General features: G+C 35.4%; 3 protein-coding genes across 3 annotated transcripts in view; 2 read left to right on the forward strand and 1 right to left on the reverse strand.

Annotated features, from left to right (window-relative positions):
• The window catches only part of btbd8 (BTB domain containing 8), a 95,083-nt gene extending 92,050 nt beyond the window's left edge, over nt 1-3,033 (forward strand). The window contains exons 21-22 of the mRNA XM_033965052.2: nt 47-680; nt 2,462-3,033. Of these exons, the coding sequence (XP_033820943.1) occupies nt 47-680; nt 2,462-2,937 (1,110 nt within the window). The 3' untranslated portion in view covers nt 2,938-3,033. The remainder of the gene's footprint in view (nt 1-46; nt 681-2,461) is intronic.
• A 1,363-nt stretch (nt 3,034-4,396) lies between these two features.
• On the forward strand, nt 4,397-6,924 carry LOC117394114 (protein SPO16 homolog). Its single transcript, XM_033992141.1, has 5 exons — nt 4,397-4,468; nt 4,627-4,720; nt 5,348-5,513; nt 6,675-6,753; nt 6,817-6,924. Exons 1-5 carry the CDS (start codon nt 4,397-4,399, stop codon nt 6,922-6,924), a joined length of 519 nt encoding a protein of 172 aa, XP_033848032.1.
• A 705-nt stretch (nt 6,925-7,629) lies between these two features.
• Nucleotides 7,630-17,305, reverse strand: LOC117370144 (glomulin-like). Its single transcript, XM_033965515.2, has 18 exons — nt 17,267-17,305; nt 16,759-16,884; nt 14,679-14,789; nt 14,487-14,595; nt 13,558-13,801; nt 12,503-12,593; nt 12,269-12,432; nt 12,088-12,141; nt 11,973-12,003; nt 11,067-11,156; nt 10,935-10,976; nt 10,778-10,851; nt 10,461-10,545; nt 10,254-10,363; nt 8,829-8,892; nt 8,614-8,749; nt 8,030-8,124; nt 7,630-7,881 (listed from the first exon to the last, which is right to left on the reverse strand). Exons 1-18 carry the CDS (start codon nt 17,303-17,305, stop codon nt 7,792-7,794), a joined length of 1,755 nt encoding a protein of 584 aa, XP_033821406.1. The 3' UTR covers nt 7,630-7,791.
• Nucleotides 17,306-17,586: the final 281 nt, after the last annotated feature.

A 17,586-nucleotide genomic window follows, 5' to 3' on the forward strand; every position in this document is an offset into this window, starting at 1 on the left:
CATCCCACATTTATGTCTGATATTGTTGTATTCTGATTATGTGTAGGTGAAAAGCGTTCCAGAACACCAGTTGTTTTCCTCTGAAGACGAGGAAGAGGAAGAAGAGGAGGAGGAAGAAACAGAGGATGAAAAATCTGAAGTTGAAGTTATCCCCAAAACAGAAACATCCCCGCATTTTCAAGGAATTGTGAACCTGGCTTTTGATGATGAAAGCATAGACCAGGAAAACCAGGAGCAGTACCAGACGTCAAATTTCCGTAGATCCGTACTGCTTTCTGTCGATGAATGTGAAGAACTGGGTGAAGAAGGAGGTGAAACTGCTCAGCAAAAGCCAGATGCTGCTATAACGCCATGTGATGTTTTTGAACCAGACAGTATAGTTAACGAGGAGGAGAAAGTCGGCCATCTTGGAATTTCACCAGAGCACAAAACTAGCGAGGATGACAAGTCTGTATTTCTAACTGAAATCCAGGAGCAGGTTAATACCCAAGAAGACATATCCCCCTGCCCTCCCCAGGACACACCCCAAGAGCGACCATGTCATCTTGATTTACGAAACACTGAACACTACAACAATGTGTCGTCACGTAAAAATCCAACAGGAAGCAAGAAAACCGAATTGCATCTAGACTTACATGAATCTCAACTGACCTCACAACAGGGTGCACAATCTCCAGCAGGTAATGTATAAATATCCATGGACCCCTCCCAAATTATCCCTAAATCCCATCTTCTTTTCCCATAAATTAAGGTTTGCAAAATTAAACCCTCTTTTGCACTAGCCTTACCTCTGTTCATAAACACCCCGTTTCAAAAAAAGATATTGAGTTAGTCATGTTTTCATGGCTTATTCACATCTCAAACATTAATTGTTTAGTGAGGGGTGCACAATATTTTTTTTATTTACAGTACAGCTATACTACTGTTACCACATTCAAAATTGGAATATATATATTTTTTTAATTCAGATATTTCTTTGAGCAAAAGTATATTGTGCAGCCCTAATAGTGATACTAGTACATTTGAATTTGCAACCCACATATCCTTATAGGAAGATGGAAATTAGACCCATCATTGCATTTCCACCACAGATCGCCATTTGGTGTAATCATTAACAAAAGGGAGTGTACCAAGACTTGTATAATTGTACTTGTTTAAAAATGCCTTGTGACAAGGCTCTGACATTACAACAAATGCACTTTTATGTACATAAAATACATTATTTTTGTTGTTTTATGCAGTGCAGTGCATTCTAATTTGATGTGATTAAAGAAGCTTGATTTTAGCAATTTAACATCAGTAGTTCATTATGAATTAATTTATCTGTCATTATTTTTGTTCAAGTTGTGCTTGGATTTGAATGTATTTTTTGTATAAATGTAAACCCATATATGTGACAGCCACTTGAAATAATTTAATTTAGTGTGCACATTTCTCAGGGGCAAAGTCATGTCTATACTTATAGCACTTGAACTGTACTTTTTAAATGAACTATTGATGTTAAAGTGCTTAAAACAAACGTCTTAGAAGCCTGTAAATAATGCAATTGGACCAAACAAGTTACAAACCTTACAAAATAATACAACTGCCACTGCTTTTGAAACCCTGTTAAACAGAATGAACCCTTTGCTTTGTTTTCTAAAGATTGCACCCATCCCCAGCTTCTGTTCTGTTGTTTCTTTTGCACCATGCATGCAGCCATTAAACTTTTTTTTACACCCTTTTATGTTCTTTGTGTTATTCATTGTGCCATATCCTGTAGTCTTTGCTAGAAAATAATGTTGTTCTTTTTCTTGTGTTAAGTTACGTAGAGTTTGAGTTGAGTAGAATTAGTATGTTATCTGTAGGCTCCTCTGTCTGTATAGTTTGTGAATTGTCTGTAGGTAGAAGTCATGTGTCTCTTTTTTCACTGAAAAATTAAGAAAAGAAAAAACAAACTTCTGCACCTATTACAATAGATTTAAGTCATATTTTATTGACATTTCATCTTTTCCATCCCCTAAACAAAAAAAAACAAAATACATGACATTGTAAACTATTTTTGTGCCATGTGAAGCACGATTGTTGCAAGTTTTGTGACAGTTAAGTCTTGATATTTTATTACTTGAAGATATGTTTTTTTATAAGAACTGCAAATTCATTGGTGCTGGAATTATGGTGCAAAATTTATTTTATTGGACAAAGAGATACTGAAAAATACTCCTTTTGTGAATTACCTTTAGAGCAACTGTCTACCTTTAATTCTGAATGGCTTAGCAGGGTTGTAATTGTACAATCACACAATGTACTTTTCTCATGACCTTGAATGTCAAGATATGGATTGTATAAGGCTGCAGTTGCATTAAGCGTACATTTGACTGTATTTTGGTTATTTATCTTGTTCAAATTCCTCCTAAATTGTCTGAAGTTATGGACTTGTGAAAAACAGCTTGTCACTCGCAGTATTGTCAATTATTTTTAGGAGACAGTGCTTGTCAAAGAATGGAGCAAATCTGCAAACATGACCGTCGTCCATCTGCCAAAGCGTTGTCTCCTATTTACGAGATGGATGTGGGGGAATCCTTTGAGAACTGCGTGCAAAAGCCTAACCAAGAAGATGAAGAAACCGAAATCAATAGCGAATTTGCAGAAAAAGACTGGAGCTTGCTTAGGCAGCTCTTGAACGAAAACGAGTCCAATCTTGGTGTAATAAACCCAGTGCCAGAGGAGCTTAATTTGGCACAGTATCTTATCAAACAAACCCTATCTCTATCTCGGGAGTGTGCAGACACTCAGGCTTTTCTTTCGCCAGAAAAGGAATCGTTTAAGCGGTGGGCGGAATTGATTTCGCCCCTGGAAGACTCATCTACCAGCATCACAGTGACAAGCTTCTCGCCCGAGGATGCAGCATCACCGCAAGGCGAGTGGACCATTGTGGAGCTGGAGACGCACCACTGAGAGAGAAGCACAGATAGGGTGACCACCTCAAAAAGGATTAATAAGTCAATTCTCTTTCAACTAAATAGAAACATGCCATGCCAAAATGCATATTGATATTAACTGGATCTGTGTGTTAAGTAAGGATGAGAATGAGAAGGTCCCTCACGATACCATACATGCTCACGATAAGATATGCGATAATTGATACATTGTACAAGATATTCTACAATATTCACTGTTTTAAAAGGAACAAATAGGCCTACATATTTACAACAGTATTTTAAACCATGACATGTACAGCCTGAAATACATTCATTTTGATAGCCCAAACAAATGACAACTGCATTAAATAGGCTACTGTAAGTAGACTACTTTAAAAAAAAAAAAAAAAAAAAAAAGTACTGCCACAACTTAGTTTTGTGTATGCAGGCTACCAAAAAATAGCACTAAATGGCAATTTACCAATACAGCATTTCATTGCACATTTACACAATTTTCTTCATAATAATCTCACTTTTATAGCATAGCCTACATTTTATCCACAGTTCGATAAAAATGAGGAACAAAATTGGTGTGATGATGATAACCATCCCTCTGGACTACAGTTAAACAGTGGTCACCCTACAGAAACCTACAGAAAGCTAGGAGAGCCTACACTGTCGACGCCTTTAATAATAATAAAAAAATTTGTCTTAATTTATTAATACGAGCTGCAGCCATTTTAACAGTAGAATTTGAACTATTTGGATTTAGATCTCAGTGGATATTTCTTGACACAAATAAGATGTAATGCATGCAGATATTTTTGTATGGTTTGAATGTTCAATAGATGTGGATTTTGCGTCTCTAGAAAAAAACAAAAGCTTAAGAACTGTTTTTTTTTTTTTTTTTTTTCTCATGGGCGTTCTCTAAGTCGATTGGAGTTTCTAAACACCTTCCTCTTGGCTTGTATTTACGTGATATTTAAAATAAAGTTCATGTTTCTGATAAAAATTTAGTTTGTCTATTGTTATTATTATTATAGATATATGCCCATTAGCTATTAAATGAGGCGTATTATGCATTGACTTTGATGATTAACTTTTAATCATTATCTTACCCAAAAGTCTATTCTGATGCATGTTTGAGTAATCCTGTATCCTGCATCCTTTGTTCAGGATGCAGGATTCAGTTTTTACCTACCACTTAGCCCCGATATTATTATTATTATTATTATCCCCGATCATTGTTCTATACTGTACACATCCATTAGGACCAAGGACGTGTAGATCCATGATACAGACTAGCAGAAGAATTTACTTTATTTACACTAATATATTTACTAGAAAAGAAAAATCAGCTTTTTTTTTTTAAACAGCGCCCTCTGGCGGATTACGTTGGCACATCCGCGCTTTAACATTCACGGTGCAGAATTTATCAGTTTTGCCTGTTATATTTTAGCTGCTAGTTTTTCGAAATTGTTTTATGAATAGTTAAAATGGCAGTGCCATATAATCAAGAAAATGTAATTCAATGGAAGACAACTATAATAGTCAGCAGTTCTCTTGAGGTAAACCTCAAAGTTGTTTTGGTTATAAAATTGGCATTTGCTAACAAGCTAGTGCATGCTAGTAACTCTAAGATGAGTAGCTCGTTAAGCGATTGTAAGATTTGAAAGCTACTCTTATTTTTTTTATTTGCTTTTTTTTTTGTTTTGTTTTTTACCAGAATCATGACACTGTCAAAATGCTCAAAGCTGAAGAACAGCGGCTCAGATTCACAGACAGTGTGGAGACTGGGGCCTTCATTTTCCCTCTCTCAGGTAAGTCTCATTTAAAAGAACTATGTAAAAGGTACTACAATCACTACAGTTTGGCTTATTAGTGCCTAAGCCTAAAGATTCAGATCAAGGAGTCATCTGTTTAAACCAACTGGATTTTAGCATGAAACTGGCAACTCAGATATGAGGCTCCTTCTGTTTCCTGATTAATCTTGAAAACAAAACAAACAACTTGGTCATCATGTTCAGTGTTTTTGCAATTAAGAATAAAGCAACTTTACAATTGTTACTTGTAAAAGACGTTGATTTGAACACATGGTTCCTTCAAGAAATACTATAAGCAGTGTTAAAATAAAAGTAGTCATTCATTGTTGAGCAAACAACACATTGGTTACTAAAATTTATAGTTAAAATGCTCTTTTAAATGAATGTCTCATTTGTTATCTTGAGGGAGAAATTAAATTCCACATTGTGGAATCCTTTTAGTTTAAATTGGTTGTGTTGTCACAAATAATAATGAGGTGGTCCAACATTTGTGGATTTTCAGCATGTAAATCCAGCTGTGTTAAGAATAAGAACAAAATTTGATTATTCTTGACACTCTTTGGATAATAACATGTAAATAAAAACATTTAATTCAGTTTGAGCTCATAGCCATTGTTGTCACAGGTACTGCTTTTCTGTTGGTTGACCCACAAGATCCACAGCATCAGGCGTCTGTTCTTGTTGAGAAGCTGAATACATTTGTTCAAGTCCATCGAAACTGCTTCATGCTCCTTCACGCCCCTTTCAACGGACCTAAAGAAATGGAGACACTCTCACTGGTTCAAAACAGGTACAAGACCAGTACCGGACAGGGGATTTTCTCCAAACACCAAGCAAAAAGAAGGACAAGAAATGCTAATATTCTAATATTGAATTAATTTCAATTCAACCTTAGTTTGTGTTTATATTACGACATTTGTGTGAAGACCCTAAACTTGCTTTCTTTTAATTGTCCTATGGTGTGTGTATATCTTAAAATAATATAGTAAAAACAGTGGTTCTCAAACTTAACAGTACCGCCTGAAATAATATTTGGCTTTTGACGTACAGCCAGATCTAAACCTGAACTTTATCAGACCTAAATCAGGATTAAACATGAGACTTAACTGTGCATAGGGTAGTTCTAAATAGGCCTAATGATTAATCCAAAGGAGGACACAAAAATTTATAGATTTGTCTTTAATTTAAACTAATAATTCAGCAAGGACCGCACAAGCTACCACCAGAGGTGACCTGCTAATCCCCCACAGACAGACCACCTTTGGTCAGAATGTATTATCTGTCCAAGGGGGAAACCTGTGGAATAGTCTCCCAGTAACCCTGAGAGAATATCCCACATACAGTTCTTTTAAAGCACAAATGAAAAACCAAACATGCACTCATTCATAGCAGCAATGTGATTTTAACTGTTCCATAGAGACATAATTGCATGTATGGGCAAAAATGAAGGGGGTGGGTTTAGAATGTAACTGTCTTGAATGGGCCAAACTGAATGAAATAATGGGGATTGTGTAATGAATGGAATGTGCAGTATTTCGTATGGTGCAATAATGGGAACTGTGCAATGAATGGGATGTTCAATGAATGGAATGTGCAATTGTGTGGAATGTGCAACTATGGGAACTGTGCAGTGAAATGTAATGTGCAATTTTAACTTGACCCTTTTGTGACCCCAGCCCCATGTTTACATTCATGTTGAACCATGTTTGTTCATTAACATGCATTGTCCCTGTCAAATAAATAAATAAATACAATAAATAAAGAATACTCAAACTGCAGAGGGCCTCATGTACCATCAGAGGCCGCCCATACCATAGTTTGAGAACCCCCCCCCCCTTCCTTCAAATTAAGCGATACTAAAGTCAAAGGAGAAAAATGGTGAAAGTTTAGTCAAGTTTTTACAAAATTTTCTATTTAGTCTGAAAATATTTTTATTTTTTTATTTTTTTAGGTTCTTTGGGAGCAACTTGCGGATCCTGCCCGTGAGAAACAATGCTGATATAGTCAAAGGAATGCTTAAAATTGCTAAGGTAGGTCCATTACAACACACAATTTACCTTTGTTAATTGAACTAAGAGAAGGCGCATTTTTAGGCAACAAGTAAACCTCACGTGGACAACATTCGAGACCGGCTGTCCCTGGCCCGTGCCCATATCATTGAGAACAGCTCTGTGTGGGAGATGCTCAGAGATATGTTATAAAACTCCAGTAATCTCCAGAATGTTGGTGTGTATTTTTGTGAGTTTATTGTAGAGCAAATAAACCCTTTTTTTTCTTTTAATAACAAAAAGTTTCTAAGTTTGTCAGTTTAGGTAGCAAATGGGGTAAGACGGTTAAAGTTACTAAAGCAGCAAAAGATTAGGTGAACAAAAATGTGGTAATACAAATAATACTTTATGCTTGTGGCATGGTCATAAACATACAGAAGTAACTATATTTAATCTGTAATGAATGCTCTTTTGATCAGAAGAGGCAATTTATGATACTTATTTTCCCAAATAAAATGATTCAAATAATGATCGCTTGTGCCACCATAGTTTCAGTATAAACTTGTGGAAAACATTGCTTTAGCCTTCCATTTTGCCCTTTGAAAATAAATAGTAGTCTTTTCTATATATAAAACTAAAACTATATACTATAAAACTAAAATAGTCAATAATCACCTTCCCCTTTTGACTTCCCACTTTTGCCCACTAGTTTCTTGGCCTTCTTGCTGGCTGTTTTTAAATTATAAAGGATTGGGATGACTAGTTTTAATCAACAAAATAATTGTAATAAACATGCTTTAATGTCAACATTTAGGTTTTGTTTTTATGGTGGAGGGTTTATCAAATAATTTATTTAATTACAGGTGTTTTTTAAACATTAATTTAAAAACGTGCATTCATAGTATGACAGTGGCTGTCTCTCCACAAATCTGACCTATAACATGCCTCATGGTGTCACATGCTTGTCTCCATGGAAATAGATCAATTTAATGCCAAACTGTGAAACATTCCAGGCGTAACAGTAACATCTCCATGAGGACAAGCAGGTGACAGACCTTCCTTGAGAAACACAGTGCATCTTTAAGTTTTTATTCTTTCCTCTGTAATCTCCTCAATGCGGAAAATTAGGCTCTCCATCAGATCAAAGGTTACCATGGCACTCTGTAAAACCTGAAACATACAAAAAAAACAACCTGATGGCATTTTATTTGTCGTGATTTAGATTATGTGTCACTTTCTTGAAAAGACAGAAATGTATATTCACTGCATCTATACCTAACATTATAAACATGAACTAATCACGTTTATGCTTCTTTACCTGGTACTGGACCTCTGGAGACAGACTGGATACTTTCTCCTGTTTCAATTTGATTTTCTGAAGTAATACTTTGTCTCCAACTGCATCTCTGACCTCTGGAGTGGGCAACAATAAAAAGAGAGCTTTTAATATTATTAATAATGTACACCCAGTTTTAGCCAGAGAAAAATACTGGCATAATGTAACACACAATTACACATGTTGTAGATTTGTTTTTTTTCTACAGAGGAAATCACTTTTTTATTTATGCATTTATTTTATTTTCTTCAAAATAATCATGGCTGAGGTTAAAAATAATTGCCTGTTTCCATTTTGTAGTATATATTTCAATGAGTATTTCCATTTAGTAGTAATCCTTTAGAATAAAATAGGTTATAAGTTTATACATATTTAATACATGTATAGTAAACTTATTGTCCAGCTTATTTTATACTATGGAAGAAGAGTCAAAATAGTCTTGTCTTTTAATAGGAAACTTTTTTGTGATTTGTTCATCTCTCTTGTCTAAAGAAGTGACAAAGGATTTTGTATTTAGTTCCACACTATTTAAACAGTCAAGCAAATTGAACAAATTATAGTCCTACCTTGAGCCTTTAGCTTGCGGTCCTCCTGCAGTGATTTGAGTTGAGAGGAGTAGTAAGCTCTGGATAAGGTGAGACAAACTCGGAGCATTTTAACATACTCATTTCTAAATCTGCATAGCTCTGTCCATACTGCAGTCTGAAAAATACAGTATGGTAAGGGCTTTTGAACATCTATTTTAACTAGATAAGCATTGTATACATGAGATAGTACTTACATGGATTGTTAACTCTTTGCCTCGAAGCAGAAGATAACGCAGAAGATTGAGGCTCTCCATGATTCTGAGAATACCAGGAAAATCAGATTGATTATTTATTCACAACAAACTGACATACAAGGACTAAGCAAGCCCAAGTCAATTTTATTGCCCCATGCAAAGATTGATGGGTATATTGTTTAAAGGTTTACAGTGTAACTTTTCTGGTTGAAGGTCCGCCACCTGCTTGTCTCCATAGAGGTGTTATTGCTTTGCCTGAAATGTTACACAGTTTGCATTAAACCCATCTATTTCCATGAAGAAGAGCAGTAGCTGCCAGTAGGTCAAGTTACAGGTCATATCTGTGGAGAGGAGAGACTGCTCACTGCTAGAATGAATGTTTCAAGGTATTTTTGAGCAATAAAAAGACCCATAATAAAATTAATACAGGAGAGATAGGTTTAATGCCATGCTGTGGAACATTCCAGTAACATACAAGCAGATAGCGGACCATACAACACAAAAAGTTACATAGTGTGTGCCATTAAATACACAAATTAAAGAGAGGGTATGACACTTCTCCACACTGTATCCTATTTTTTATATTTATGGAAAATGGCTATGTGGGAGCATGGGTGACATGGGCTTGTGGGCTTAGTCTTCGACAGGATCGTCCTGCTACTTGGCCATCCAGAACCTCATGCTTTGACAAAACTTTACAAAGACGAATGGATCTGGAGCCGTATCCTGTGTACCGAGTTCAGAGGGCTTGATTGACAGGTATATTAACCAATTAGAAAGACATATGGTCCATTTGTGTTCAAAACAAAATGATTGCTTACGCGTAAAAAAGGAAAAAAAAAACATAAAAGACCGAGAAGCAGCTCAGATTTTTGCAGAATCAACAATCAAAGCACCATACTCTTATTTATCAAGTAAAATAAGCTATATATTGTTCTGAATGTTTGAGAGGTGACTGCATTTGAGAAACACGTGGTACAATTTAGCGACTGCGGTTGGACGGAGGATATCCACCCTCTATTGTCTGTTTCTAGATCCTTCTAGATTCGATCAGAATGTAGAAGGGACTTGCTGGTCAGGCAAATCATCCTGCTAATTCAAATTATGCCTGGAAGAAATTGGAAGATTACCCAAACATGCATGAACAATGTTATAATATGGCAGAAAGCTCCAAAAAACTGACTGGGTGTAGTACACCCTCTTTATTCTGCAACATGAGGCCTAGCTTTAGTAGATACCAGTGCATTGGTATTGGTCTCTCTTTTTACACACACTCAACAATAATACTTCTAAATACCAACTATCTAAATATCAAAACGGCAATTTTGAAACAAACAATATTTTAAAGCCTGTTTTTGTCCTTATAATTTTGTGACTATTTCTATAATGTATTCAATCAGTAATCTTCTTTCTTATACCACTCACTTGTCCATGTTGTTTAACAAATCTGTTTCTGAACCATGAGGGAAACACAGCACTAGCTCCAACAGCAGTGAAAGCTCAGGTCCCAGAAACCATTTGTTTTTGTTTCCATACTGCAGAACCAAAACACAGCATTTAATCCAAATATTTCAGACTTGTACATTAGGAAATCAAAAATACATAAATCTGATTTTATGAAATTTTCTTTACCTTTAAGCAGAATTCCACCTCATTCCTGATGTTTTTCACTATGAAGCCCTCTATGCCTGAGTGGTTGCTGGTTTTCAACATGCATCTATAATAGAAATATATCAGTGGTTCTCAAGCTGGGGTACGCAGGCTCCTTAACATGGTACATGAACTTTTACTCAGTTCAATTTAATACACATTTTTGTCCAGTTTTGGCTTAGCCATCTTTTAGACCTGGAATAGTCCTGTTTTAAACCTGGTTTAGATCTGGTACTCTGAAACCACTGGTCTACAATTTTACCAGAATAAAAATAGATAATGAATGAGACTTCTCTTACCTGAAGAACTTATGCCTGGCTTCAGCGTCTAATTTGTCAATGAACATCTGTAAAATTTGGAACCCAGATTCTTTCTAGAAAAATGAAAATCACACATTTACTTAAATCATTTATTTTGGATTTAGTTGACTGTAGTTTTTTGTTATTCTTCTCTTACCAAATGTTTAATTGGGCACTCTCGAAGAATATAACAAAGTTTCTAAATGTAAAAAAAGAAATAGTGGAAAAGACATTGGCAAATCCATCAAAAGTAGTGTTTTTTATTATTATTTAATTACACTGAACATACCTGTGAAACACTGCAGAAAGTGCTGAGTTCTAGTAGTTTCACAGACAGACTGCGATTCTCAATAGTCTCTAAACTGATTTTGTACAGGGCCTGAAACAAATGACAAAGATAAGCTATATATATATATATATATATATATATATATATATATATATATATATAAAAAATAAAAATGACAACAAAACATATATAATAATAATGCCTTACACTTGTAACAGGCGTTAAAGTGCTACATTATAGTCATTATTCATTCACTTCCACACTTGGTGATGGCAAGCTATTGTAGCCACAGCTACCCTGGGGCAGACTGACGGAAGCGAGGCTGCCAATCTGCGCCATCAGCCTCTCCGACCATCAGTGGCCCCAGCCACTGTCGCTAAATGAATATACATCTCTGGGGCCAAAATTGTGAACTACATTATGTTAATCTCATCCTGTCTCATTTTTGTGGACCCAATCTCGTGTCTTGTCTAGTCCTGTGATAATAATTACCATATCGAGTTATAGTTCAGTATATGAAAGCGGAAACCATATATTTTTGGGATCAGTATTTATCGTGTATAACATCTATGACTCATTACATATGCAAACTAAGTACTAAATTGTGACTGTTGTTTTTTTTTGCATTCTGCTATTTATTGCAGCTCTTTTTTTTTTTTACAATGTTGTACATTTAGAATATTTTTTGTTTTTAAATCTGCTCTTTGATTATCATGTCAGTGGCATAAATTAGTTTCAATATTATCATTTGTGGTCTATATTTACTTCTGCAATATATCAAACTACAAAATTTGTTATTGTGACAGTCCTAGTTTTGTTTCATCTTGTGGTAACTGTCTCATCCCATCTTTAAATTGAGTCTATGGAAAACAAGTTTAACAAGTCTGGTTAGCAATATTTTCTTACCAGTCCTTTGAGTAAGTGGGATTCTTTTTTGCTGAAATGTAATAAAAACATGCATTATTGTACTTTATTGTTGCTTTTATAAGGATAGTAAGCACAATGTAAAACCTTAAATTACCTATTGAGCATTTGGTCAATGTACTGCATGTTGCACTGTAGAATAAATACAGGGCTGCAAGTAAATAAATGAAATACCCCAATGTTAGTTAGGTGAATATAATATTATAATTCATATAATAATATAAATAATTTGTTTTGTTTCTAATAGGGAAGTGATTCTGATAGGTCTGATCTTTCACCTAAATACTGCTGGAAAGCTGTCTGTTGTGATCTGTTGGACAAAGAGCAGGTAGGCCACACATGCTCTGGACTCTACAGACTGATCATTGTCTGAGATGTGTTTCCTCAAAGAGTTAAAAAATAAAATGTCTGGAAGCGGCCCCTGGACTTCACAAAGTGTCATCTGTAGAAAGGTGTCAAAGTTAGAGCCAATAACAGATCAGACAAACCCATGACTTAAGATGTGTTTGTACCATTATATCATTAGCAAACATCCAAAGTGGAGATGTGCTGTTCCTGCACAAATGAGCTTCAAGTAATGGCTCCCGCAGGCTCCTCATGCAGCTGTAAACGACAATATTAGAAAGGTTTAAATGTTTCAATATATATCATAATAAGGCCTATTGTAACTATTAAAAAGTGGTGCAACAGCAGCACAATGGGTTACTTCACCCTGATTGTATTAATAGAGAAGGTAATAAAACCTTAAAGCATTTTTTTGCTTTATTTGAATAAGATATGGATTATCTACTGTTATTCGAGTCTGAGCCTTACATTACATGTATATTTGGTGCTATTCTTCCTTTTCATTCCATGTGTGATACATAAGCATGAACTTAAACAAGATGTGTAAGCAGTAGCATTTTACACAATAATTTGCTCAGTTTATTCCTCCAAAGTCTGACTTCTGCTCCAAATCACATGCTGCATCTTGAATAAAACAACAAGTTTTGATCAAAATAGTATTAATTTTATGGCTCTGCATTTAAGGTTAATGTTAGTGTACATTTTACATTAACCTTAAATGTAGGCCACTGCAGCTCAGCGCTAGGGAACCCATCTCCATAATCTTGTTGCTAGTATTGGTCTTGACTGCCTTAGCTGAAGGATTTGACATAGATAGCAGTTCTCATTCATAATTCAGAATCAGAATCAGAATCCTTTTATTGCCATCGTTTGTGAACACAGTTTACAAACTAGGAACTTACTTTGGTGATAAAGTGCAACAGAAAACACACTGAATAAATACAAATACAAATAAGGGCACGCACAAAGTTAAGAAAGATATGCTTAAAAAAATCAAATAAAATACTTAGAGGTAGAAAATATATACAACAGCAGCAATTCTCCTTTTCTATTAGAAGATACACAAATTTTACCCTTCTCAAGGCCCCCAGTCACTTTTCAATCTGCAAATGAAATGGGCAATCAGAGTGAAATGTCTTACCCAGGGAAAAAATAGCATGTCTCTCATTGCACTCCCAATAAAACAAATTTATACATTTTTATATAATCAAACCGAACTTACAACTTGAGTAATTCCACTCTGAGCTCCTCGTCTTCTTTGGCCGTGACCCATTTGCTGCTGTTTAGTTTCACTTTCTCCACAAAGGGTCTGATAAACGCGGTTAGAGCGAAGAGGCAGCGTCCCAGGCCGTACAGGTCCTCCTGCTCTGAAGTGTAGGGCACAGGCAGACGGGACAGCTGGGAATGCAGGGAGGACAGGGACTGCCCCACACAAACTGCCTGATCTGCATTCAGTCTGAGTACAACTGGCGGAATAATGAAAAGAATAGGGTAAAATGGTTAGAGTGAAGTAATAAGCAATGAACACCAGGGGGAGCCAAATAACAGCATAAGAATGTAGACGTGACAATCGTAATTAGAAAATCTGTTACAGCCTAAAATGTCAAAAGCGAAAAGTGCTTTAGTAATTTGGAAAAATATTTAAGCAATGTGTTCCACCCCATATTAGCAAAGAAAATGTTAGGGATTGGCTCGACAAACTTGCCATAAAAACCTTAAAGCTTAAAGTCGTTTCAACTGACAACAATGTCTTTGGTGTTGAATAATGGTAGCACTTTCTGATGTTATTGTGAAAAAAAGCATTTCCGTGTTCTAGTTTGTGCCAGCTTTTGTTTCATGTGGATAGGCCCAGTAATTACCGAGGTATTAACCATAAACCAGTTCAATAATCTGCAGTCTGAACGCAGCCAATTACTATATATGTAATATTTTTAGTTAAATGTATTTTAAGTGAAATCAGATGTCAGTGGTTTACCATTAGACCATGACAACAACACCCCTATCTGCATCAGCAATAAATGCCTTGCCCATGCTACTATACACATCCTTGGCATGCATTTCCACACTGTAGCTGGTCAAAGTTACATGTAATTAAAGACGTGAAGAAACAGTTCAAAATGATTTTTGTACATTAATATAACTATTATTCACCTGTTTGCAGATGTGGAGTAAGAATGACGGTGGTTTCAGAAATGACCCCTGGATTAGTGTCTTTAATCAGCTCCAACAGACTGCGGAATGCCCTCTTTGAACAGCAGGTCTGAAACAGCACAAGTTTGCTTTGTAACGTGTAAGTGAATTGTATATAAGATATGTGTGACACGATGCTCAGCTGGTACATACCTCGGTCAGATAGGCGAATGCAGTTTGACAATGGTTGTAGTTTTTTTCTTTGTTGAGTATTTGACAGAGCAGAGGGGACAAAAGAGTGCAGCCCATAGACTTCACAATCCCCTGAAAGCACAAATACTGGTTTAACCATAATACTTACAGTTAAGCCACTGCAGTTCAAATTTCTAATCATCAGCTTGGTTGTTTTTAATCAAGAGGTCAAAACTCAATTCTCTGTCAGTAAAAGCGTATGGTTTGGAGGAAGAAATTAGACTTTTTGTGTTAAATGGCAATGATAAAAAGTCTGTATTGTTTATGTTGAGGAAATTATTATTTAAAGCTATTTTATTTGTTATATATATATATATATATATATATATATATATATATATATATATATATATATATATATATATATAAAGCAACATACATTTAAAACAAAAACTTCACCTGGTTTTAGCTAAAAACATTATCTTGGTTATTTATGTTATTGATAAGACTGCTTTACTATTGGCCATTTTTGTTTAGGTCATATTATGTTGGCGTGAGTGAAAAGAAGAATGCGTGTAAAGTTATGACTTCTTTTAGATTTTATTTTACATAATCTTAATAAGAGATAACATATATTTGCACTTTAGTGGTTTGGCTATCTTCTTTCAATCTTGAAAAGAAGCTGATATTTTTTTTGTTTCAGCCAACCAGCTGCCTAAATAATACACATAAAGCTTTAATTGAACACTTTATTACAAAGAGAACCCTGCATAAGATGTGACTACACAGTTCTCTTATTCAGTTTGTAGTAAAACCGGGCTATGGGTGAGTTTGTAGTAAATTCAAATTATGTAATTTTGAGAAAATGACCTGCAGTACATATCAGCAAAAAAATTGGCCATCGATTGCTCTGGATTCTAAACAGTCAGTATCTGTAATGAAAAAAAAAAAACATATTGATTGTTATCTAATCTTAACTGGGCTGGGCTCAAATGTAAAACGGGGAAGGACAACAATTTATTATCACTATAATGCACTTACATTACATATTTATAGCTATTGTTACCGTATTAATTTAGTATTTAAACCCTTGAGATGATTTCTTTGCCCTCTGTAAGTTCACTGTCCACACACTGGTTTGGATTCTGGGATGTCCAAGGGCACTTAGAGGAGCCTTTAAGCGGAGGAGGGACCTCAGTGGAGTGACGCATCTGACTGATATCTGGTTGTTTTTCCCTACACCTCAGGGTCAGGGGTGAGCGTGTTAGTGTAGGGGCCTAATGCTGTGTGCTTCACTGGAGATGTGGACCCTCAAGGCTACCGTAGTTTGGTTTGACAGATTCACACTTTCTCTGCTGTTTATCTAAAAATAGCACATGTATGTACTGTAGGGAAAGCATAAACATTTCCCTGTAATCAATGTTTGCATTTGTCAAACATTTTAAAAATTTGATAAAAACACAGAGGATTGAGAATTAATCATTGTTAAGTTTGTATCGTGTTTGAAATGTTTTGTATGATATTCATGAGTGAGATCCTGAAATATGTTTAACTTTTCTAGTGGAGGGATAGCCTCCTGCTTTTTTAAAATATAAATGTTATTGCAGCTTTGCCTAGAATGTTCTATGTTATACAGACAAGCAGGCAGCACCACCAGGCCAAGTTACAGATCAGATCTATGGAGAGGCAACCTCGCTGACAGTAAGAATGCATGTTTTTAATAACCGAAATATCGCATCGTCAAAAGTTTCACAATAATATCATGGGCTGTCACAATATATTGAAAACAATATATTCCTTAAATGCTTCGTTTTGTTGCAGCAGCTAAAAAACAGAAGAAACTATGTAGACCATGATCCTTTGCTCCATTTCAACGCAGGTGACATGAAGAAATGACTGTTAATAAGCATTTAGTTCTTTGGATTATGACAGTAATGATTCTTACCAAAGTCTTTTTAAAACAAGTAGCAATTCTACAATTCAGTTAACTTGTCCAAAATATCTCAATAAATATCACACGGTGAGCTCCATATCGTGATAATATCTTACTGTAAGATATGGATATTTTAGCAATCTGTATACTCAGTGTAGTGTAAAATACCTTATTGTTGTCATCCTGAATAAATTTAAGAAGCTGTGCAGTTTCACCCTGAGAGATACAGGCCGATCCAATTCTCTGGAACTGTTTGTAGTCCTCTGGCTTCAGGTCGTCATCAGGAGTGGTTCTCTATAAACAATAATTAAACAGGAAATGACTTAAAATAGTATTTAATTACTTTAAATATTCACAATATATATTTGGAAAAAAACAAGCATTTCGAAAGTATTAATTATATTGATAGATGAGCTAATGTGTAAAATATCCCCCATTTAACGCTTTTAATACTTACCATTTCTCAATCAAAACCTATATTGCCATGATTTAATTACAGACATGTAATCTACAAGTGCAATAGTACAATACAAGTACAATATTAACAGCTGCACAAGGCTGAGTCACTTTGTTAAATTGCTAACATTGTAGTAATGATTTTGAATGGCTCAGGTTGTGTGCTAGCATATGTCTGTCATGATCTGTATTATACATATGGAGACTTCTGTTGACTTACCCATCGCTGGATCATGTCATTCACCTGCGCTTCATTCATCCTAATACTATATTTATCTTCTACCTAAGACCAGACAATAAACAGGGAATCTGCTGTGTATCGCTGTCAAAACCAGTGTCTGTCCAAAGACAAGTGACCGAGGCGAGATTGGGTCTAGTGAGCTTCTGTGGTTAAACCTCTTAAGGCCCTTTGTGCAGCGTGTGTAATAGGATTAAACCAGAGCCCGTCTATGGCAATAGCAGACCATCCAGAAGGAGCTACTTTCAATAACTGAGACTGAGAGTCGAAAAAGGGATACATTTTCAGATGTTTTTTTTTTT

This window comes from Periophthalmus magnuspinnatus, chromosome 4, assembly GCF_009829125.3.
Source record: "Periophthalmus magnuspinnatus isolate fPerMag1 chromosome 4, fPerMag1.2.pri, whole genome shotgun sequence".
NCBI lineage: Eukaryota > Metazoa > Chordata > Actinopteri > Gobiiformes > Gobiidae > Periophthalmus > Periophthalmus magnuspinnatus.

What these genes read in the sequence shown, in the direction of transcription:
- LOC117394114 (XM_033992141.1), top strand. Translation starts at nt 4,397, where the DNA reads ATGGCAGTGCCATATAATCAAGAAAATGTAATTCAATGGAAGACAACT. An exon ending in TAGTCAGCAGTTCTCTTGAG is followed by an intron (nt 4,469 to 4,626) that starts GTAAACCTCAAA and finishes GTTTTTTACCAG; the next exon opens with AATCATGACACTGTCAAAAT. An exon ending in CTTCATTTTCCCTCTCTCAG is followed by an intron (nt 4,721 to 5,347) that starts GTAAGTCTCATT and finishes TTGTTGTCACAG; the next exon opens with GTACTGCTTTTCTGTTGGTT.
- LOC117370144 (XM_033965515.2), bottom strand. Translation starts at nt 17,305, where the DNA reads ATGAATGAAGCGCAGGTGAATGACATGATCCAGCGATGG. An exon ending in CCCACTTACTCAAAGGACTG is followed by an intron (nt 11,157 to 11,972) that starts GTAAGAAAATAT and finishes CATTTGTTTCAG; the next exon opens with GCCCTGTACAAAATCAGTTT. An exon ending in CCGCAAGCTAAAGGCTCAAG is followed by an intron (nt 8,125 to 8,613) that starts GTAGGACTATAA and finishes TGCCCACTCCAG; the next exon opens with AGGTCAGAGATGCAGTTGGA.